General features: G+C 35.0%; 1 protein-coding gene across 1 annotated transcript; it reads right to left on the minus strand.

Annotated features, from left to right (window-relative positions):
- Positions 1–597: 597 nt before the first annotated feature.
- Positions 598–16,961, minus strand: LOC123562047 (uncharacterized). The gene is made up of 3 exons (XM_053518579.1): positions 16,227–16,961; positions 11,514–11,582; positions 598–1,221 (listed from the first exon to the last, which is right to left on the minus strand). Exons 1-3 carry the CDS (start codon positions 16,843–16,845, stop codon positions 791–793), a joined length of 1,119 nt encoding a protein of 372 aa, XP_053374554.1. The 5' UTR covers positions 16,846–16,961; the 3' UTR covers positions 598–790.
- Positions 16,962–25,080: the final 8,119 nt, after the last annotated feature.

Raw genomic sequence — 25,080 nt, forward strand, 5'->3', positions numbered from 1 at the left:
CACCATCACAGCTCTGATCTTAGTGTTCAGTGACACGCCCGCCAAAATCATAATCGACCCTCCCCGGAACTGGTCATTCCCAATGACGTTAGGCTAATGGAAACGTTCTCCGCGCCGCTGATAACACGAGATTCTAAGAACTAGGATTGTGTGATTTTTCATTTTGGGGGTCGTATTGTTCAAATTGCTCACGCTTCAATGAACTTGCCATTTTACGCAATTGTTTCATAAATTACTTTTATTATATATCTGATCTCGTATAAAGTGTCCAAATTGTGCTGAAACTAGTCCAATAGTTGGCGAGTTATATCAAAAATTGTAGGAGTGGAGTTAGAACTTTTGCTGAATATACGTCTAAAACTAAGACTAAGTGATTATCACGGCTATACCCTAAATCGTGTGATTCTCACGCCGCCGCGTAATTATCACACGCGTTGTGATATTCATGCGATACCGGTTCTCGATCATGACAGTGTAATATGGGAAGAAAAATATCAGAAATTCCAGTGCTGACTTTATCAAAATGTGAAATAAATAAGATTTGTATTTCTACCGATAACATTCTCTAAAATTTAAATCTCATTTATTTTTCTTTTGTATGTGTTAATCAAAATCTTTATAAAAAATTCTTACTTGAAGTATTACTGTAACAATATTATGATATTAAGTTAGCGCGTGCTTACACCTGATTTGATAATAAAAAATCCTGATAGTAACCCTGTCAGAAAGACTATAACGCAACAGCTTTATCTTTGAAACTATTCATGCTATCAGATGTTAACTTATTACTTTATATAAATCCCATGGTATTACTAAGAGGTCTTTTACCTGCTTTCTTTGTGGCAAACTGGAGACTCTTTAGATCTACATCTATTGTTATTTTTGCTACGCAACAGTGACATTTTTCCACAGCATTCTCAATATCTGATAACCTTTCTAGTATTTCTGGGCTTTCCAAGTAAAGTGTTACGTCTCGCAAAGACCTTATTGTAGGACACAATAATGTAAACAGAATGGATCCTATATCCGCCTTAACAACTTTCACACCCTGGTTTTCCATTCCTTTAAACAGGTTTCCAACAGTTGATAAAACTTCATCATTAGAGCTGTCAACATCGGAACCTTCTTGGATGATACTATTTGACGCTTTAATTATGTGTTCTTGGACTTGTTGTCTGCTTCTTATACTGTTTGTATTCACCTCCATTCTAGCCAGAATATCTAAAATTATATATAAACTTATATTATTAGTATCTGATATTAACTGCTTATGTTTCAGTAGCGAACGATTTTACGTATCAGCTATATTTCTATGCATTATTCAAATATATCATCATTTACGCTGAAAACCTATCTTTATTCAGTAATTGCAGTGTAATTTTTATATTGTTTTTACCAGTTTGGTTTAACAATGGCTTGAAATGTCGAAAATCTAATGAGACTAGAAATGAATATACAAAAGAAAATGTCGCAGAACAAACTAAAGTGCCTTTACTTCCTAGACCTCCTGTGGTATCAAGAATGGTAAGCAACAACATCTAAAATGTATCTTTAGTATTGTATGAAATTCACGAGATTAGGAAAATTTTATTAAACATGCTGATATGCATAAATATTGTCATTTATAATTAAAAAGCTAAGCATCACCGTGTTTTACATAGGTATTTCACTTTATTCTCCCCAATTCAACGCCTTTGGTGCTCTTTTGTAATCATTTTTCATTCATTTTCGTCCAGTTAATGTTGAACTTTTTCTACATATTAAAAGGATGTTATTGACATACAAATTAAATACCCAGTTATATGTTAATAATTTACTACATGTATTAAAAACTGAAAACCATTAATGCAAGAAAAGCAAGGGAAATGCCTTTCTACTTATGCAGAACCTTATTTAAAAAATCATAATTTAATCATTGAATAACACATCACATAGAAATGTAAATGTTCTAATCAGTAATGTTTTATTTTGACAATCTAACTGGTCGTTTTGTATAGTTAGTAAGGTACCTCTGTGGCCAAGTGGTGAAAGATGTCGGTATCAAATTACTAGACCATAGTCTCTGTGGGTTCGATTCCTGCTTTGGTCATTATTTAAGTCAGCGGTTCAACCAGGTGCCCACATATGCCCAAAATAATGCCGAGATGTGCACATGAGTCTTGCTCAACAATTACAGATAGAAAGTTGCCATTTATCCTGCACTGTGTCAATGTTATGTACAACATAAGAGTGTGTTCGAGAAATGGGCCATGACGTTTTGTTTAATTTTAGGGCTTTATGTCATTACAGACCAATTTAGGAATATGGCAATTTCTAAGCTCTGAATGGTAAACGAATACCCGGGTGCCCGCCATTTTAGGTATTGGCAAATGCTCGGGTAGAACCAGTAATCTTCGGGAAATAGGTGCATTGCTAACTTAACTCAAAGAATGTTACGTCACTTGAAGGATTTCAAACCCACAAGAATGATGGAAAAGTGATTTACTTTAAGTGGAAAAATGCACATTTTTCAAGTAGAAATCCAGCTGATGTAGATGCGTAAGTTAAACGGGTGGAGGAAGTTATAGCTTTTAACCCAATATACAAAACTCTTCTTGTTACAAGTACGAAATAATAAGTTTCCAAATATGACTTTTCTTATTTTGACTGGGGTAGTCATTTTAAGAAAAGTCAACCTGCACGCAGGAGTTGCTTCCCTTCAACTACAGAAATCTCTACTTAAAGGTAAAGGAGATCACTGCGTAAAAGACTGAAGAAAAGAACTATTATTTTATTCGTCCGATTTCTATATTTTAAAAACACAAAGTTTACCTTCAAATACTTTATGCGGCATTATTGTTAATTTAAAACAATCATTTAAATGCACAGCAACCGAAAATTGCTTTTATAAAACTACTGGCATCAGAACAGAAAGAAAATGTCTCTATACATGTTATACCCTACCCCAAGGTATTCTATAAGAACAATGGTCATGAACGGGAAAATCTTCTAACCCGTTTCAATCGCGCATTTTATACCTAAAACAATTTCAGTTAAGTTGGTCTGCAGTTCGCAGTTCGCGTTTCCAGTTGCGAACTGCAAACTGGTCTGCAGTTCGCAGTTCGCAGTTCACGATTCGAATTGCGAACTGCAAACTGGTCTGAACGGGTCATGAACGGGAAAATCTACTAACCCGTTTCAATCGCGCATTTTATACCTAAAACAATTTCAGTTAAGTTGGTCTGCAGTTCGCAGTTCACGATTCGAATTGCGAACTGCAAACTGGTCTGCAGTTCGCGATTCGAATCGCAAACTGCAAACTGGTCTGCAGTTTACGATTCAAACGTCAAAGTGCAGTCTGATCAGTACTGCCCTGCGAACTGCGGACAAGAATGCATTTCACAATTTATCATTCAAATTTCAAAGTGTAGTCTGACAAGTACAGCCCTGCAAACTGCGGACTAGAATGCATTTCACAATTCGAAGGTCATGGCTTTGGAATCGAATGGCAAACTGCAGACTTGTCAACAGTTCGCGGTTCGAACTACAAACTGCGAACTGGTCTGCAGTTCACGGTTCAGATTGAAAGTACAAGAAATTGTACTGTTACAATTTTAATACTTAGTAAGTGGTTGCTAAATAGCGGTTATGGGTCTGCACTCCCTTCCCGTCCATTAGAGTTGGAATATGCCGGCTAGTCTGCGGTTCTCAGTTTACGATTCGAATTGCGAACTGGTCTGCAGTTCATAATTCGCAGTTCACGATTCGAATTACGAACTGCAAACTGGTCTGCAGTTCACAATGCAAATGAAAGTATTGGAACGTTTCATAAATGGTTAAATAGAGGTTATGAACATGCAATTCCCCGTAATAATTGCACACTGTCGGCCAGTCTGCAGTTCACAGTTTACAATTCAAATTGCGAACTGCAAACTGGTCTGCAGTTTACGATTCAAAATGTAAGTATTAGAAGCGTTATTCTTATTAGTGGTTGCTATATAAGGTTATGGGTTTGCACTCCCTCCCCCTCCATCTGAATTAGAAACTGCCAGCTAGTTTGCATTTGCATTTTCCGTTTCGAATTGCAAACTACAAACTGGTCTGCAGTTCGCAATTCGCATTTCACGATTTGAATTGCGAACTGCAAAGTTCACAGTGCAAAATAAAAGTATATTGGAACGTTACTTTTATAATTCAGTACATAATAAGTGGTTGCTAAATAGAGGTAAAGAACATGCAATTTCCCCTTAACTCATTCAGGCCTGATAACTTATCTCTAATAAGAGTCTAAGGGTTTATCTATAGCTGGAGTCTACAGCAAAAGTGATAAACTGATAAATCCTGTACAAGGATTTTGAACAACATGCACATGCCATGCAAAAAAGGTTGTAACTGGGTCATTATGAAATACAGACTCACCAAACTTCATATGCATATTGGGCATACCTGTACCTTTCTTGTGATGTAAGTTAATCCAATATATTTTGCATTTAATTAAATTCCAAGGCTTGAATAAACACAAAACACTGCACAATTGCACTGAATTTTCCTGATTTCACAGACTTTGCACTTATTTTCTTTTTATTTTCATTGAATAACACACTTTCAAGGAAGCTGGTAGTGTTTTTTCTAATTTTATATAGAAAAAAAATGTAAAAAAGCTATATATATATATGTATATATATACATGTATGTACATTATTTATAATAAAGATCTGGGCATGCTGTCAAATAAAATCATTTCACTTATATACAGTAATGTACAATATATATGTGTATTTTTTTTTTTTTTTTTTTTTTAGGGAAGTGGGTACTTAATTTTTTAATTTGCTACCAACTCCTAGATGTTCACTATATATTTTTTCCTTTGCGCTTTATATATTCCTGTATTTTCCACATATCGAATAATGAATAACGCGCACAATTTCACTTTCGCATAACTAGTCGCGACACTGCATTGGCTCAATAAACACACATTTCTAATTTAGCACACTTTCAAGACGGCAAGTAATTATTTTGAATTTTTTAAAATGTAGAAATGTTAAATAATTTATAGACATTATAATAAACATATTTACATCAAATGTCATTCTTGTTGACTGACAGGTAATGATGATACCATATAGGGGCCGCGCCATGAGAAAACCAACATAACGCGTCTGCGACCAGCATGGATCTAGACCAGACTGCGCTTACGCGCAGTCTGATCTAGATCCATGCTGGTCCGAAATACACTATGTTAGGTTTCTCATGATGCGGCTTATACATACACAGATGCTGTTGTAAATAGAGAAGTTAAGCAGTAAATTTATAGATTTTTATATTTATATTTATTTTATTTAATATTTTGTTAATGAATTACAAGCCCTCTTGATGTTCAGAGATTTAATTTATTTACACACTGATTTTGAGCACTATTTCCCAAATCGCTCCGGAAATTTTTCAACGTGGTACGGCTTATAGCACTCAATACAAAGATTCACACCGCATCCTTCACAACAATACTGTGTTTCGCGTCGCTTTCCATTTTTTGAACACATCTTACAGGTTCGCCTTTTTCCCAAATTAGCCGGCCAGCATATCCTGCCTTGTAACTTAATATTTTCCTTGAGCACGTCGCGTTTCCTTTTCTGCATAAAGTCCCCAATTAGCTGCTTCGCGAGTTTCGTTCTAAAATCCAGTTGTGTCAGTGGCTTAGGTTTTCCTGTTCTTGTCTTCTGTTGGTGATTTGGTGATTCCTTCATCAGAATATAGGCTCCAACTATGGCAAGATCAACTAAAAACCAGAAAAGATATTTCCACCACTTGGCTGACTTGCGCGCTAGACTGTACATTGCCCGTAGCTGATCCGCATGGTCGACACCGTTCATGTACTTTGTGTAATTTCGTACGGACTCCGGGCAAGAAACATCTTTCTGACTTCCGTCTTTCTGCCTTCGTTGAACTGTTGTCCTCGGCGTTGTTGGATCGAAGTTTGTAGATAAAATGAATACGGTCTTCTTGTCCCTCCAAGCTGTCGCAACCATGTTTCCTTTCTGCATCGTGATAGATGTTCCTTGTTCCTTCAGCTTCTGCTGTTTTATTTCGTCCGGAATTCCTCGTCTGTTGGATCTAAATGTTCCACACGCGTAAGTTCCTTGCTGTTGTAATTCCTCGAATAGTCCTACCGTAGTGAAATAATTGTCACAATACACATGATGTCCGCGATTCAAAATTGGTGTTACTAAATCCATCACAACTCGTTCCCCTAAACCCTTGTCTCCGTCACGGTTCTCCTTACCTAAATACACTTGAATGTCATTCACATATCCATTGTGAGGGTCCGCCCTTACCCACACTTTGATCCCACGTTTAGTCGGCTTCATTGGCACATATTGTTTGAATCCTAAGCGACCGGTATATCCAATCATAGCCTCATCAACTGTCGTTTCACGGTGCGGTTTATAATTGGCCATCAAATTTACACGCACGGCTTCAATAATCGGTGGAACATGTGAAAGTTTGTCATGGCCTGGTTGTCTGCGTGCCGGATTGCATGATGTGTCAGCTACGTGGAAGTACTTACTGATTTTATCATACCGATCGCGTGTCATTCTCTCTTTTATTCCACATGGACTAAACATAGGATCACTACTCCAGTACATATCCAAATTTGGTGCTGCAATAATCCCCATCACAATCTGAAATCCAAGATAGGCTCTTATTTCACTAAATGTAACGTTCCTCCATTTATCATCAGGTTTCTCCAGCTGCTTTTTTGTTGCATATTTGTTGGTCTCATCCACGATTTGTTGAATCATCTGGGGTGTGAATAATAAATAAAAAATAATCCATTTCAGTTTTATTTACATCCATAATCACGGAAGGTCCCGGATTTCCACTGAAAACGTTAACATTTACATTCACGGTTTCATTAAATCCCATCATATATTCCATTTCTGTGTCGTCTATATCCGAAAAATCATTGTCATGAAAGCTCGCCATGTTTACAATTTTTGTTTTTCTTTCGTTTTGAAACTCCCGCATTTACATAAGTATAAAACAGATTATACTTGTCCAATCAAAATATTTTTAACATCATTGCGAAGTTAAAGCTTTTATCTGATTGGCTAAATATTCGGGAAAGCCCTTTGTGTTTATAATTTTAAACCAATCAAACGTTTTTTAACAAGGGGTTGATCACGCATTAATACGGGACCCGACTTACGCTATATCGTTATCATCACGCATTAATAAGGGATCCGACTTGGAGCGCTTATCTCATATCACGGATGTTCAAGGGATTAGGCCTGAATGAGTTAAAATTGCACACTGTTGGCCAGTCTGCAGTTTTTCACCGTTTAAAATTCAAATGGCGAACTGCAAACTGGCCTGCAGTTCACGATTCAAAATGTAAGTATAAGAAGCGTTACTCTTATAATTTTAGTACTAAGTAAGCGGTTGCTAAATAAAGGTTATGGGTTTGCATCCCACTCCACACTCCATCAGAATTGGTATGTCGGCTAGTCTGCGATTCGCACTTTCCGTTTCGAATTGCGAACTGGAAACTGGTCTGCAGTTCGCAGTTCGCAATTTACGATTCGAATTGCGAACTGCAAACTTTTCTGCAGTTTGCAATTCAAAATAAGTACATAAGAACGTTATTCTTCTGATTTTAGTTCTAAAACATGGTGGTTAAATAGAGATCTAAAGTTCTAACCAAGTAGCTCGCGATTCAAATTTCAAACTGCAGTCTGATCACCACTTTTCTAGTCGAACTTTGAATTGAAGAGTAGTATGCTGTCCACTGTTCGCCGGGCACCGTTCAAGAATCGGAAAATATACGGATAACGTTCAACCTGTTGTATAGGTTAACGAGTCAATATTTATTTTAAAATAATTAAAATCAGATTCTATAAAATGCCAAAAATAATCCTAGTGGAATATGCCAACGATATGAAAATCTACATTATATGCTGGTCATTGCCTTCAAGTTGTAAAGGCCCGCGCTTATAACTTGTGAAAACCCGGACAGTCAGACAGACAGAAAACAATGCATCTCCCTTGAATTGTCTATGGAGACTAATAATAAGAGAACCTTGATGGCCCTAAGTCACTCATCATAGTTTCACAATAGAAAGGGTAGCACGTGTGTCAGAGAGTCATGAAGGAGTCATTTCTGTACTTTGTACTTTGGCCTGCAGATTCAGAGGAAGTATACCATACTGCAGGGCAGTTTGCAGTTCGCAATTCGAATCGTGACCTGCGAACTGTGAACTGCAGACTAGTTTGCAGTTCGCAATTCGAATCTGAAACTAAGAACCGCAGACTAGCCGGCACTTTAAAATTCTTAATGGAGAGGGAGAGAGTGCAGACCCTTAACATTTATTTAGCTAGCACTAACTTAGTACTTAAATCATAAGAGTAGTATTTCAAATAAAATTTCAATTATGAATCGTAAACTGCAGACCAGTTTGCAGTTCGCAATTCGAATCGTGAACTGCGAACTGCAGACCAGTTTGCAGTTCATAATTCGAATCAGAAACTAAGAACCGCAGACTAGCCGTCACTTTGCAATTCTAGCGGAGGGGAAGGGAGTGCAGACCCTTAACATTTCAGAGTAACATTCCAATAAACTTTCATTATGAATCGTGAACTGCAGACCAGGTTGCAGTTCGCAATTCGAATCGTGAACTGCGAACTGCAGACCAGTTTGCAGTTCGCAATTCGAATCAAAAACTAAGAACCGCAGACTAGCCGTCACTTTGCAGTTTTAGCGGAGGGTGAGGGAGTGCAGACCCTTAACATTCCAGAGTAACATTCCAATAAACTTTCATTTTGAATCGTGAACTGCAGACCAGGTTGCAGTTCGCAATTCGAATCGTGAACTGCGAACTGCGAACTGCAGACCAGTTTGCAGTTTGCAATTCGAATCGGAAACTAAGAACCGCAGACTAGCCGGCACTTTGCAATTCTAGCGGAGGGGGCGGGGGAGGGGTGGTGGGGAGGGAGTGCAGACCCTTAACATTTCAGAGTAACATTCCAATAAACTTTCATTATGAATCGCAAACTGCAGACCAGGTTGCAGTTCGCAATTCGAATCATAAACTGTGAACTGCGAACTGCGAACTGCAGACCTGTTTGCAGTTCGCAATTCGAATCGAAAACTAAGAACCGCAGACTAGCCGGCACTTTGTAATTATAGCGGAGTGGGCGGGGTAGGTGGGGTAGGGGGTGCAGACCCTTTACATTTAAGAGTAACATTCCAATAAACTTTCATTATGAATCGTGAAATGCAGACCAGGTTGCAGTTCGCAATTCGAATCGTGAACTGCGAACAGCAGACCAGTTTGCAGTTCGCAATTCGAATCGCGAACTGCAGACCACTTTGCAGTTCGCAATACGAAACGCGAACTGCGAACTGCGAACTGCAGACCAGTTTGCGGTCACATTTTTTCAATACATCGTATTTTAGAAAAACAACGCGTAGTTTATAGTTATTTCAACATTACACAAAAAACTTGCTTGAACTTCCCTGGTGAATTTCCGTTCTAGATTTCAAAACTACTCTGATTGGCTAATGTGAAAATGTATGTCAATCGTCATTTTACTACACGTGTTCGCTAAACTGTGAAAATGCAGCATAAAGGTGCAAAATGAATAAGATTTACAGAACAAATGCAGACTGATGTACGATTTCAAATTAAAGATCATATACAAGATGAATTTCATTCATCATTTCGAGTTTTATTGTAAAAATGTGATTTTGTTTAATTCTGTTTTTGTTTGTTTACATTTCGCCAAACATGTGCACACTGCCTCGACCTCTAGACCGGATATTCATTAGGGAAGGTCAGGCAAGTTTTTTCTGTAACGTTGACGAAAGCATAAAATAATTTGATAATCTCAGCAATATGGAATATTGAGACAATGTGACTGGTGCACGATGGAAGATGAATTATCGCTTGTTCAATATACTAGGTACCCATTCCCCGAACTGCACGTTTAAGTTGAGAAATTTACGATGGAAACGGGTTAGTATATTTTCCCGTTCATGACCATGGTTCTTATAGAATACCTAGGGGTAGGGTATAACATGTACAGAGACATTTTCTTTCTGATCTGGTGCCAGTGTATAAAACATTCACCAAAAACACACCATGTGCACTCAGATGCGCATAATGCCACTTTAGAATTACTTCCCGGTATATCCTACTTATTTTATTCAAGTTAAACGTTTTTAATAAAGCATTGTATGTCATAACTGCAGCTCCAAAATGGAGGAAAATTGGTACAGTGTGAATGTTCATTCTAAAATTTCTGGATATAGTTCTCACATTTTGTAATTATCTCCCTTTTTATCAAACCAAACGATATGTAATGATAACACACAAGGTTTAGTTTGACTGATTTAATGTAATAAATGTAATTGCTTTGCCGATAATTGAATAAATTCAATAATATATACCAGATAATTCGATTGATTCCTTTCTTTTTACCAAAGGGAAAAACATTTCAGAAGTATTAATAGATGTTCTGAAAGCATTTTTAAAAATGTAAAAATTGGATTTCTGTCATTTCACGAAAATTTCACACATGCTGATGTTACATGTTTGTTGTTTCTAGATGTAATAAAATAATTCAATGCAGATAGAGTTCAGCAGGTTAGATATTATAGATATCGATGCATTTCTCGGTGAAAATGGCATATATGATACTAGTATATTATGTGTACACTTTTATATCGGAAATGTTTAGCTAGGAAATATTTTCTTTTCTGTGTGTATTTATTGATTCAAGGTTCAATTTGTTCAGATCTTAAACAAGGTATTAGCCACCATTGAACAGAAAACGCATGCCATAGCCACAGCACCACCACTACTATATAGCGCAATCACTGATGCGATAGCGCCACCACTGTTAAAAAATGTCAGCATATTTCTTTTATGGGAGATTTCATTACTGATGATGTTTGCCTCTGTAAGTCATATTCAGACCATTTTGCATGCGCGATAATTCTTATAGTATGTTTATGAATCAAATTACAGCTCGAATACAGACAGATATCAAAATGTGCAATTGTGCGAATAAGGTGAAAAGCTATTGACACCATGTTTTTTTTAAGTTTATTAATGAAAATATGTGACAGAATGTTGCCGTTTACAGTTACTATATGAAAGTTGTGATAGTTTCACCACGGAAATGTCGATGGCTCTTTTTCTTATCATACCTTTTTGGTGGTGCAGCTAGGGTTTACTAGCCGTGGTATAATATTCTTATTTTCAAATGTTATATGTTAATGCTTTGCAATGTTTGTTTGAACTTCGTATTATATTTAAGATCATTATTATTATAATTATCAATATTGCCATCATTTATGTTTAACAACTAAAACATATTATTAAACTCCTTGGTAAGTTAAGGCTGATAAATATAGCGTTATGTCTAAATAATATATATAATGTATTGTCTGTGGTGGTAGGAAAGACTCTATAAATTGATTGTCCAAGGCGATGTTTTTAAATTTAAGCTACATATATAAACAGATAACATACCTATCCGATCGCTTTGTTTCTTTTGTTCTTCCTGCACAATCGTCAATTGTTCAATACATTTATCAATCTCTGTAACAAATTATGAAAAGGAATTAATCTTATACTAACAGTATGCCATAATCAAAATTTTTGTAGCAGTCTTCGGTAGGAAATGTAAACTTTGATATGTAACATATGTATCTTACTATTTAAAGATATCGTGCACAAAGTACTGCTAATGTATATACACATTTTAATCCCCGTTTACTTAAAATGTAATTTTATACGTTAACATTTTTCAAATTGACGTTTAGATTTTATATTGGTGTCTGACGTCATTTGTGACGACACTTACTTGAATGTCGTCGCGTTTAAAAAGTTCCTGAACGACAATATTTTCAATTTCACTAAGGCTTAATATCAGGTTTGTAGTACTATTTACTGGTTTTAAGTGTAGATGCATATTTGATAAAGCGATTGTTGGGTTTGCCTCGAGAAATATGCACTTGTTCCTTCGCGGAGTAATATTGCGCTCCTTTAAGATCGCGCAGTATGTTCGCTGCAGAACTCTTGCATGTTTTTCGTTACAAATCTAATAACCTATGATTATTTGTCACAACGAGTTGTATTTTTTATGCATGTAATTAAACACTATATAGCATATTTCCGCCATTGACAATCGAATCAGAATTTGTACTAATTGTCAACTTTTGATTTGAAATTGGGTCATCTTGACCTACATCAAATATATCACGTTATATGTATTATTAGACATTTGCGAATTAAGAGGAAGTGGAGTGTGGACACCTAGGACGATCGATATTTTTAAAGGGCCATCTCCGCATTTAAATCATATTATGAGCAGACGAAAATACATGCGCCAAATAATGATAAGGTATGTCTTACTATCCCCTGGTGAATACGAAGGGATATTATTTGAATATTGGCTTTTTCCGTCCTAATGTTTGCCCGTTCGTGAGCCCGGGCGTTCGTCCGTCCGTCCGAATTTGAAAATGCTTATGACTGTAAAGTTGTTAAAACTAGAATTACCAAATCTAAAATACTTATAAATAAGCACACGACTTTTGCTCATTCGTAGTACATTGTATTATTCCCCTTGACCCTGTAAAAACGGTGTTTTTTCCGCTTGATTTGTTTGAAAAAAAAAATTAAAACGCTTAAATAATTCAAAAAGCACATGACCTTTGCTCACACGTATTATTATCAACCTTCATCCATTAAAAGCAGATATTTTCTCCTCGATATGTTTGGGGATATAACTGAAAGTGCTTGTAATTCAAAAGGTAGAATCACCAAGCTTCCCATAATTATTAAGTAGCATATGACCTTTGCTCATAGAACTATACCTTTTTATATAGATATGATGGATTTTTATTTTCGGCAGTGGTGCATACATAATTTTGTCAGCGTTACTTCTTTAACCAGAGTTATTGTCCTTTAATTATTTTACACTCTATGAAAATTCCAATATAACAAAGTAACTCATTGATGGTTCTTTATGAATCTATTACAAATATTGATCACTATAAGACGGTGATGCATACTTATCTTTTATCTGAATCTCTTCAGTAACTTGTTTTAAAATTGATTACTAAGTAATACCCATAAATCAAAGTAATTTATTGATGGATCTCGATGAAACTTAAAGATCACTACAGAGCTGAGTTTTTCCCCTTGATTTGTTAAAAAAATAATAGGAAACGACAAACCGTTGCATTTTCCTTTTGTACATAACTTTCACAAAACATAGGCGGGGAATATAAATTGACTGAATTTGCTCGTTATGCCAGCATTTTGTGGGGATATAGATTTAGTTCTGTATGTCCGTCCGTCTGTCAGCCAGAGAATATTTTAACACATATCGATAAAGGTTTTTGATCTAACATCATTACAATTTATCGAAATGTTCGAGACCTAGTAGTCAGCGTTAGCCAGTGTGATCGCCCAGTGTATCGTACGTTGTCGTCGTCCGACGTGAACAGTTTCGCGTTGAACATTCCAAAGATAACAATTATGGCCTTATCCTATTGCGACTTGGTCAGAATCTTTGTCCAAATAAAATGTCGATCGACATAGATAATAGGTATGAAGAACGTCAAGAATGTTATCTATGATATATTATATCCCAGATAAAACTATTTTTACATTTATAACGAGAAATGTTTTGACTAAGATTAATGTAAAAAATTGGCATCTAGAATATTAAGAATTTTCGTGCGTCCATTCGTCCGAAACTGAAAATGTTTGTGATTCAAAAAGGGTTTAAAGACAACGACGATCAAGTGACCTACTTTTTCCTCCATAATGAACTTCGTGCAAATCATTCTGATAATACTGGTATAATAATACAGCTTATCTACAAGATTGCAGGTGGAAAATTTAGGCCCTACCTGAATTAATGTGTTTTCAAAACTTCATCTGCAAACTTATTTAGTCATTCTCTTTTCAGTATAGTTTTATAAACATAGAATAATAACTATCTTATACTGTAGAAACAAAGTGTGGTCTAAACGCAATTTAAAACATCAAGTACTGTGTATGCTACTTCATAAATTTAATAATATATTAAGGCAGTAAGCACATTGTCTTGGCCTTATATATGCCACTGTCAATTTGTTATTTCTCATTTTCTCCAAGGTAAATCATGTACAATTACCATCATGAATACAGTTATTTTGCGGCGCGTCTTTAAGCTAGAATCACCAGACCTAAAATATTTAAACAGAAGCACAAAACCTTTGCTCAGTTGTAGAATTACCCTCCTTGACTCAGTTAAAACAGAAATTCTCCCCCTGATTTGTTTGAAAGAAAATGCATGTAATTCAAAATGAATTTCAGGATAGAATAGCAAACCCCAAATAAATATTACCTAGCTCTTGACCTTTGCTCCTGCTAAATATTATCTTTGATCCAGTAAAAGCAGATATAGTCTCCTTTATTTGCTTAAAATTCGAAATGAAAGTGCTTATAATTCAAAACGTATTTCAACTGGAATCACCAAATCTCAAATTTTTATTGCTCAAACGTAGTATTGTCCCGTTTTACTTACTAGTAAAATCAGTGTTTTCCCCTTGATTTGGTAAGAAAGGTTGAACATGCTTATGATTCATAAAATACTTTAGCTAGAATCACTAAACGTCACATAATTATTGATTAGCATTTGATCTTTGCTCACACGTGGAATTACGCCCTAACTTTACGCAGTAAAAGCAGTGTATTTTCCCTCGGTTTGGTAAAATAGGGATTTTTTTGACAGTATCTAAATAATCTATTGGTGAATCTTCATGAAACTTTACTCAAATGTAGAATATTATAGGGTAGTGATGCACACGCAATTTGTCAGGAACTCTTCGTTAACTAGAGTTATAACCCATTTAAATATTTTAAATTCCATTAAGTCCAACATCACAATGTAACTTCATGAAATTTAACACAAATATAGGTCATTGTTGGGTGGTGATACACGCATAGCTTAATAATGTCACCAGAACATCCTTTGTAACAGCAGAGTTTTAGCCCTTTAAATGCTTTAGAAATTCATGAGTTATCATGAAAAAAAAAAAAGATATCCATGGACGAATCTTCCTGAAACTTATAGTACACTGCAGAGAATAGTTTTTCCCCTTGATTTTGTAAAACTAATAGGAAACAACAAACTGTTGCATGGTCTGTTATTTGGCTTCATGACATAGATTTTTACCCCGTTTCAAAATTAACCTAAATTTGATAAAGGCAAATATTCTGACCCAATGTCAAAAGATCCAGCAGAAAATATTGCCTCTAGAGTGTTAAGAACTAAGAATGTTTTATTTGACTATGATACAGCCTTTAATCACACATAATCCAATGCGAAACTACGTGTATATCTGGCTTTTATCAAGTCAAATATTCTAACCAGGTTTTAAAAAAAATCGAAAATAAAACATGGGTTCTAAGTGTATTCACGATAATTTTCCATAACTTTACCTAATGATATTATTCTTTGACCCTAATAATCTAATTTCAAACTTGATGTACATTTTATAAAGACAAATTTTCTGACTAGGTCTTTTATAGACCCAGTAGAAAACATGGAGTCTACAGTGTTGCTTATTTTATTATTTGACCTAGTCACATAATGACCCATAGTCTGTCAACATCTTCTCAACATAACATTCTAAGTTTCATTACGGCTGGACTTAACTTGCAGCCTCTGGAGTGTTAACAGTGAAACGGTGCTACCACAGTAACTCACTTTGACCACCTTGTGCTCAGTAATACTATAATCTTAGGTGCACAACTCCTAATGTTGAATAACATCCCCACACAACTGCACTTTTTGGCGACGGTCGCTCAATACTTTTTTGTGCTATGTGTATTACAAATTTTCTGTGACGGGCAGACGAACAGAGGAAGCCAGATTTACATCCCCTACCGCTCAGTAGTAGCGTGATAAGTTTTTCGATCACGCATTTGACCTTATAATAACTGCACATAATAATTATAATAACATTGAGGTGGCCCCCGTGAAAAACCGATCGTCATAGGTATTTACACTCAACTTCGTCTTAATTAGCAAATGTCTGTTAAGAGGTATTTATATTTTTCTGCGATAACTTGTATCGTTCAGAAATTTGGTCTACGGAAAAGGAAATAAAGGACGAGGAATATACTTGTTTCTAATTGCTTGGCATAAGGCTAGATTAACAGATAATGCAATTTAAACCCACTTACGTTCTTGGGTTTTCTTCTCAGATTCCAATATTGTCTTTTTAACCAGTGGCATGAACTTTTCTATAACAGCCTGTACTAACGTGTCTGTTTGTCCCATCTCCTTTAGTTGCCCAACTATTTTCTTCTGAAAGGGATCTTGAAATATACTTGACTCAATACATTTCAACTCCTTTTGATCTTTCGGTGTCACTGTTACAGACAAATGTGTTAGAGCACACGAAACCTGGTTCCAAGCTGACATAAAGTCCTTGAGTGTCATTTCTGAATTTGCATTATGTGCTAAAATTTTATTTCTGTGATCTCTAATAACTTTTATTGATATTATTTCTGAACAATCAAAGAATCCTTTAAACACATTGAGTAAAACAAATGTAAGTAATGAAATATCCCACTGTTCAATATCTGCCTTCTGAGAGCTTCCTGGAAACAATAGATCGAATTGCTTCCTATTCTTCTTTAATTCCATGTCGAATAAATAACGACTTTGCAGTAAAAGATCATCTAATGATTTTCCAGATTCTGAAATTAGTTTATAAATCAACGTCCTAAGTAAAAAAGTTCCGCCGTTCATTAATAACAAAAACAGCTTAATGAAATTGACAGTTTCCTCATAATTCATTTTCTTATCTCAAAATTGTCTAAATGGCGTCTTAATCCTTACGAAAATAATAATAATTGCGTAAATCCTACTTCAAATATCGATCAATATGACAGTTGTGTTTAGTACTTGTAATATCTCCGACATTTTCAACTTTGACAATTGTTAAGATGTTTTGCTTGAATAACCAATTAGACAATTTAAATAGACACAAAAGAACCTAATTATTTGAGCCGAACAAAATATAAAAAGTAAAAAAAAGTAGACTGAATGCCCATATCTTAACCGCGAGCAGATACAATGTCAATATCAATCTCATGCATCATTGGAGACACCGGTCATGCGCGATAACCCTTTGAATTATTTTAACGTTTGTTTCTTTTGTTAATTTTTAAAAAAAATATTAGTACATTTTTCATAAATCTCCAGTGTTATTGACGAACAGAACAAAATTAATCATAGTATTTGAGTTACTCGAAGATTCATATTATGGTAGGTACGAAATATCTAATAATAATCATCAGTATTTAGATAAGGTTTACATCAGGCGGTAACCCCCTTTACTTTTAAACCTTGCTGCATTCATACACATTTTCCCTGCTTGAGAGAAGTGTGTCACAGAATTACTTCAGAATATGTCCTTATATGTGCAAAAACAGGGATTCATATCCCTGAAAAATACAAAAACTGTCAACATTTGGACGTTTGAAGACTTCTGGAAATAATATTTCAATGTATGTATTACGTCTTCTTTTACGCAATACGTTTCCAAAGAAAATACAGTTTGTACATGTGAGCTTAGTAATTCATTCTATATTTTAGTCATTTTTGTAAGTGTCACAATTCAAAACAATGTACAATGTGATTTAGGCTTAGCCTCGAATGTGAATTTGCAAAATCAAAAGCCGCTCCAGTAGAAAGTATCTATTTGATATGGTGGCTCTTTGTGTTATGTCGTGCTACCGTGCCTGCGCCTTCGACAGAACGGCATAACGACAGCACAACAAGTCATTGTTGTCGTAAAGCTTGCAACCTTTCGATTTCAAATATAGTTTCACGTCATATATATAGTAGATAAAACTGTACACTCAATGTCAAATGCGCATTTTAAATATAAATGTAAGAATGCACATTTTAAATAGAAATGTAAGAAAGGTAACGCTCGCATATTCAAACATAAAGTCGGGTTTAACGTCGCACCGACACAAAACAGGTATTATAAGAACCTCATACATGATGAACTTAATCCAGAGTAACCATAGTGTTACATACAATAAGAATGCAAAATTGATTTGTGTGATGCTGCAGATAATTTGATGTATCAGAACGAAAATCTAAACGGCTCGGTTTCTCTATGTCATTTTAGCTGTACCACTTTGTTGGATTATTTTTTTTGTCTAAATATCATAACGGTTGGTGCCAACTTAGACGAAGTAACAGAAATTAATGAAAGAAGAAATGAATACAGGGGTAAATCAGCCATAGTCCTTAGTAGGTAAACGATTGTTTCAGTAGAAAAATGTCTGTGCCTTAGATATATTAATGATAAAATCTTCTGAAATACAGCATACTCACTGTCAACACCACCTTTTAACAGCTAATACCTCCTTTAACGGATAAACTGTTGAGGTCCTGCTACTTTAATTGTATCTTGTAACTGGTATAAAATTTTTAAATGTAGATAAGCTTCTTATTCGCTGACAGATCTCCCGGGCTCGTAGGCCACTCTATCACTCTCTAGCACCTAAGGCCACAGAGTCCGCCTTTGCCTGAGCTACCTTTAAACTTTCTCAGATTAGTTTGTTTGTGTTGATCTCTGCCTTTTACCTAGGTTTATGTATATACTTTCGGACAAAACCATTCTTTTGAATTACTAACTTAACAGTAAAACTAAAAATGTAAACCGTAATATACATGTATAATGAAGAACATTTCTAAGTGGATTGTTTTGGGTTGGCAATAACGTTGTAAGTGGAAGCAACTCAGTTATTTATTTTGTTGGGTTTAACGTCGCACCGACACACTTATAGGTCATATGGCGACATTCCAGCTTTGATGGTGGAGAAAGACCTCAGGTGCCCCTTCGTACATTATTTCATCACGAGCGGGCACCTGGGTAGAAACCCCGACCTTCCGTAAGCCAGCTGGATTGCTTCCTCACATGAAAAATTCAAAGCCCCGAGTAAGGCTCGAATCCACATCGATGAGGGGCAAGTGATTTGAAGTCAGCGACCTTAACCACTCGGCCAAGGAAACCCCAGAATTTAATCCACTTTCATATTAACAACAAGCAGTTTTGACCTCGCGTTGTGTATTTACTGAACGATGGAACTGTTTATGGCCCTCTAAAAACTGGCCATGAATTCAACTTGATAAATTGCACGCCTTTTAAAAAACAAATCAACTCAAAATTAAATAGCTTTCGTCATACAAAATTAAAATTGTGAGTTATTTATGTATTAAATGTTATGATCATTTGTTAACATTAAATTTACCTATACCAAGCGAGGTACCAATCAATATTCTCGGGGGTGGTGGAATCGGGGGCAAATATGCGTCTTTATACACTAAATAATTTGTTTTAGCCATTTCCAATAACAAGGATGTCAGTTAGAGTCAATGACATTTTGTTAAACAGGCAGTCAATCAAGTAGGCATATTCCCCTCCCCCTGCCCGGAAAATTTTGAAATTCAACGCTTAATTTCCTGCATTCGGGGACATTTTAGGAGCATTTCAGAACAACTTTTCCAGCGCAATTTTATTAACAAATGATAAATATAAGTTTTCTTAAAGGTAAAATTCATTGCTCCTTTGAGCTGAATAACTAATTTAAAAATACGAATTAAGTAGGGGTCGTATGTAGCAGCAGACACATACACTTTAAATGCGGTCCTAATGTTGCCTTTTCGAAAAACCATTTTCTTTCCTTTTTATTATTTCCTTTTATAAGAATTTTTCGAGGGGTGGGGGGTGGGGGTGGGGGTGAGGGATGGTCCGAACCTATGGACCCCACAATAGATCCACTCATGCATGTATAATGCAAATTATACAAAGTTTTGTCGTAGGCTGTTCATCAATATTTCTAAAATATTATATCTTGCGAACACAAGTACAAAGTTAGTAAATGCATATCAAGTTTTAGGCTAATTAGAAATGTTTAGAGAGAGAGTATGATTCCCAATATTGTCACCTTTTTATTTTACTTAATATGATCAGTCAACCATATCTTATTCCAAACTTTAATTTTGAACTAATCAAACTAGGTGCTTATGCCCACTCCACTTTATGACAAACAAGTATCAAATAAAAAGAATGATTAAAAAGAATGATTTCACTTTATATTCAAGGTACCTCTGTAGACAAAATTGCGCCAATTGTATCGAAAATATAATAAAAAGTGTTGACAACCAGGAAACAAAATGTGGCGAAAAACTACAATAACTTTCAGTCAATAGAGGATAGATAAACAATCTTTATCGAAAAGAAACCCAACAAAGCGTGGGGAGCATACAAAGACAAATTATTATATACACAAAAATAGAAACTTAAAATTACTTTAAAGCTTGTTAATTATACCGAAAGAGCTAACCCGCTATTTGCAAATAGTTAAGAAATTACTGAAAGTACATCTGCTCGCCGACTGTTAGGTGTTTTTGTTTTCAACATGCACATTTCAACCAAGTTTAACACAGAATGTCAATGTATATATGGCATTGAAATTGATGAAGTGGGGGAAAAAGTTAGATATTGGTAAAAATGTGAGGAGAATGAGAATTTTATGCATTAATTTTAAAGCATTACAACGAGTTCTGTACAATATAGTTGGTTATTTAGAAAAAAAATATATAGTAAAAATCTCCTGTCAATAATGTTATACATTTATGTACCGCTTTTCACATTCAGAGAACACATTTTAGGGATTGTTGAAAGAATCATTGAATCTTTTTCGCTTAAAATGTGTGTGTTAGACCAGATCGATGTATTATAATTCACATATCAAAATTTCACTTGTATCAGATAACGTATTTTTTTTTTATTTTACCACCCGTTCAACCCCTTATTCAGATGAAAGGTGCGTTTTTAGAAAATGAATATATACAATTGAAAGAAATTAGGAAGTGCAGATCTGATATTTTACTTCACATTTTACTTTGAATGTTTAAAATTCACACATATAAATGCTATTTTACGATAAGGCACGAAAACGCCATAATATTGTTTATCTTGTTATTTTCTTCACTCGTAGTGTTTTCAGATACGGAAACGTAGAAGGGCCTCCACTTGTCTAGATAATTTTACGAATGTCGGCTTATGTTTTATCGCCTTGATTAGAAATATCTATATAATTCGATTTAATTATGTGCATTATCATGAAATATTTGGTCAACACACCTTATATTTTCTTGACATAACCTAATACTTTTGTCAAAGCGAGATGATACAACTCGTCAAACTAAATAGTTTTTGAAAACTCGACAAAACTAATGTCGTTTGGCAGATGATTTTGTTTAGACGATACGATTTTTTCGATAATTGAAATATTTTTCAATTGTCGTAATAATTATATCGACAATCGTTAAGTTAGAAAAGAGTACAGTTCGTCGTTACATGTTCTTCATAGAAAATGTTCAAATTATACCCATGGGTTCAAAACTTGCCTACCCTGAGGTCACATGTTTTGCATGAAAATGTATTGTAAAACATAAAAAATTCTTCTCTAAAGCAATGAGACCTAGAGCTAAGATATTTGAAACGTAATAACTCTTCAGGGTCCTTTTTGAAAGTTGTTTACATTAAGCCCCTGGGGTCAAAACTGGCACCGCCTCATGGGTTTCATGTTTTACATTGAATTATAAAGTTAAACTTGAAAAATCATGAGGCCTAGAGCTTAGATATTTGGCATAAAATAAAATCTAAGGGACCCACTGAATCTTGTTGAATTTATGTCCCTGAGGTCTAGACGTGCTCTTCCCCGGGGGTCAGATATATTACATGAAAATGTATTTTTTCTTCTCTGAAACATAAAGCTATGAGCAAATAATAACATCTAAGAGTTCCTAACAATAGTTGTTTAAATTATGCCCTTAGCTGCGGCCACGTGTTTTACACTGAAATAAACCTTAAAATCTGAAGGTCTTGAGCTTATGTATTATGTTAACATGTGACATGTAAGGGCCCTCTACAAAAAGTGAATCTGAAACTACATCACTTAGAGCAAGTTTTAAGCCCATTACAGAATGTCATTTTGCATTCGCTATACCCAAATTTGTGTGCAATTTGTGCCTCTCCTCAGGAGAGCGCTTTAGAACCAATGGTCCTCTTGTAATTTTATACCTGGTTGCTCTGAATGAGTGTTTATATTTTAGATCTATCAAAAAATTTTATAATATCAAATTTATATTTTCTTTCTAGGACTTTGATGTCTCACAACCCATGAACCATAATGTCTCACAACCAATAGGCCAGGATGTCACACATCCAATAGACCATAATGTCTCACAATCCATTGACCATAATGCCTCACAGTCCATGGAACATAATGTCTCACATCCCATAGACCATGATGTGTCATTTGGCTTACCAAATACAATAATGCCAGTGGAAATGACAACAAAGGTACAAAAATGTATATAAATATTTTAAAAGAATTTATACTTATTTGAGTATTCACATGTTTGTATTGAGCTGGTCTGATAGTTAAATTTTGCAGTTTTTTTCAAACAAATTCTAATAAATGCTATTGATTGAACTTTAAGGAGTTATTAGTAGGTTGTAATAGGCCCATTTTTACATTATCTGACTTTGAATAGCGTTTACTATATTCATTCATTAACAATACATGTATATTTTTAGGTTCCAGAAACGAACACACTGACTGTATCACCCCCTGTCACATCATTTGCCTTAGCTGGAACACCTACTGTAAGTATATTTTTTATCCTTTCAGGATTGTTTCTTTGACATAAGAACAGCAAAGCAGTTTGAAATTTAGCTTTTATTTACAGGTTTTTATAGACTTTTTTGTTGGGCATGGAAAGAGTGAATGATTAAAACGATCACATAATTGAATATTTAGTTCTTGACAGACTTTGTTCATACTGACACGCATTGTTCCTTAAAACAACGCCTTTACATTGAGGTATGATCATTTGACCTTGACCTCAAACTGACCTTGACCTTTAATTGAGAAATTTTGATATTGGCCATAACTTGTATTTCTTTATAGATTTGGTTAAAGGTGGTCACTCATGTTTGGGCATCATTTTCTGACATTTTTAGGTTTTAATAAAATCTATTAAAGATTTAATTATTGTACTGAAAGGACTATTTCAAAAAATAAGATTCCTCCTGGATATGTGTGATATTTAGACATAAAACATCTTTAGCAAAAAGCTTTTTATGTGAGTGTGTATTTAAACAAAAATACTTTCAGCAGTGCATTTATTACATGATAAGCTTATTACAAACAACATTTGACTTACATGTACACTTTTAAAAATAACAACAAACACACTAAGCATATTCAGAGACAATGTTGACTATCAATTTCATATTGCCATTTGTAAACATGAAAGTTTTAGATCACCATTTGCAAACATGAAAGTTTTAGATCATTATTTTCAACCAAATGTACTTAATACTCGGTTGCTCCTTTTTACTATCAGTACGCATCCTGTTTTTTCACTTGAAACATAAATTTATGTACATAAGTACAAAGTTGTGAAAAATGTATATGTTTTTACCAATATATTGTAAATGTATATCATATAATAGCACATAAATTTATAGATAACTTCATCAAATTAGAGTAATTCACAAATGAGATATATGAGGGATTTCAAAAAGTTCATACAATTTGTTATATCTTTGTTTTGAAATGTTAAACCATTTCTAAATTTTCACTGAAATGTAGTTTAACCTTCTATACATATGCTACATAAAATTGAATTCTCCTAGAGAACTCCATCAAATTCAATTCTGTAAATGTCATTCCACCTTTTTTTCTCAACCCGGAGCAGTCTAGAACCATAAAATATAAGATAAGGGAGTTTCATAGCTGTTGTGCAATTGCAACAGAATTTGTGTTAGCGTTGCAAAAATACATAACAATTATATGTCTAAATGAAATAATTGCACAAGATTGTTTTCCATTTTATTGTGTCAATATGCATGTATGAATAAAAATATTGTGTATTTATCAAGATATGCTGTGACGCTAAATCTAACATCATTCACAAAATTTGGCCTGCTCCAGGTTTTCACGTATATGGTTCAGTTTATAGATATAGCTTCATTGTTCATTTATACATTTTCATAAAAATTTATATAGAGTTTATTAAGATATCAAAAATGTGGAGCAAATTTAATATAGGTCTGACGATTAGTTTAGATTTTATAAACAAAGTCTATGTACTATCCGATCACTCCTCGTAAATATTTATAAAGGTGGTTCACTTTTTTGGGACACCCAAAGTATTAAGATGGTAATATTTACATAGATTTCTTTAATTTCTTTTCATGTTCAAATAAAGACTGATAGAAAGTGTATCGTGTGTTACGATCGAGATCCTAATGCCTTTTATTTTCCATGTGGACACACAAGCTGTCTGGTATGTGCCCTCCACTTGAAGACAAATGGAAGCAGGTGCCCGCATTGCAGAGAAAACATTCAGAAAATCAAGTCAATCTTCAATGATTTTGATGATTAGACATTTTTTGTATGAACATAAATAAGGCCCCCACAAAGAATTTGCAGGTGTAATCATCTTGTCTGACTGACTACATTGTTCCTGTTGGGTTTTTTTACTTTTTTTTTTGTAAATAAACAGTTTCAAAGAAACCTTAACCAAACAATTTTTTTTTTCACTATTAAAGTGTACATGTATATGCCAAGTTTTATTACTGAGTTTTGCCTCTGTATTATGTCAAAAATTTCATTTCGTGTCCGATTCTTATCTCTTGTGTTTTTGATAGTTTTTCCAATAGCATTGCATACTAAGCCAACCGCCTCGGTAGCCTAGTGGTAGAGCATCCGCTTCGAGTGCGGGAGGTCGTGGGTTCGATCCCCGGCCGCGTCATACCAAAGACGTAAAAAATGGTACTAGCAGCTTCCTCGCTTGGCACTCAGCATTAAGAGGATAGTGCTAGGACTGGTCAGCCCGGTGTCAGTATAATGTGACTGGGTGGGGTATCATGCCACGTGTCTACGGCGTGATATTCCAGTGAGGCAGCACTATAAAGTTGGGCATTGTGCT

The sequence above is a fragment of the Mercenaria mercenaria genome, chromosome 11 (assembly GCF_021730395.1).
Source record: "Mercenaria mercenaria strain notata chromosome 11, MADL_Memer_1, whole genome shotgun sequence".
Classification (NCBI taxonomy): Eukaryota; Metazoa; Mollusca; class Bivalvia; order Venerida; family Veneridae; genus Mercenaria; species Mercenaria mercenaria.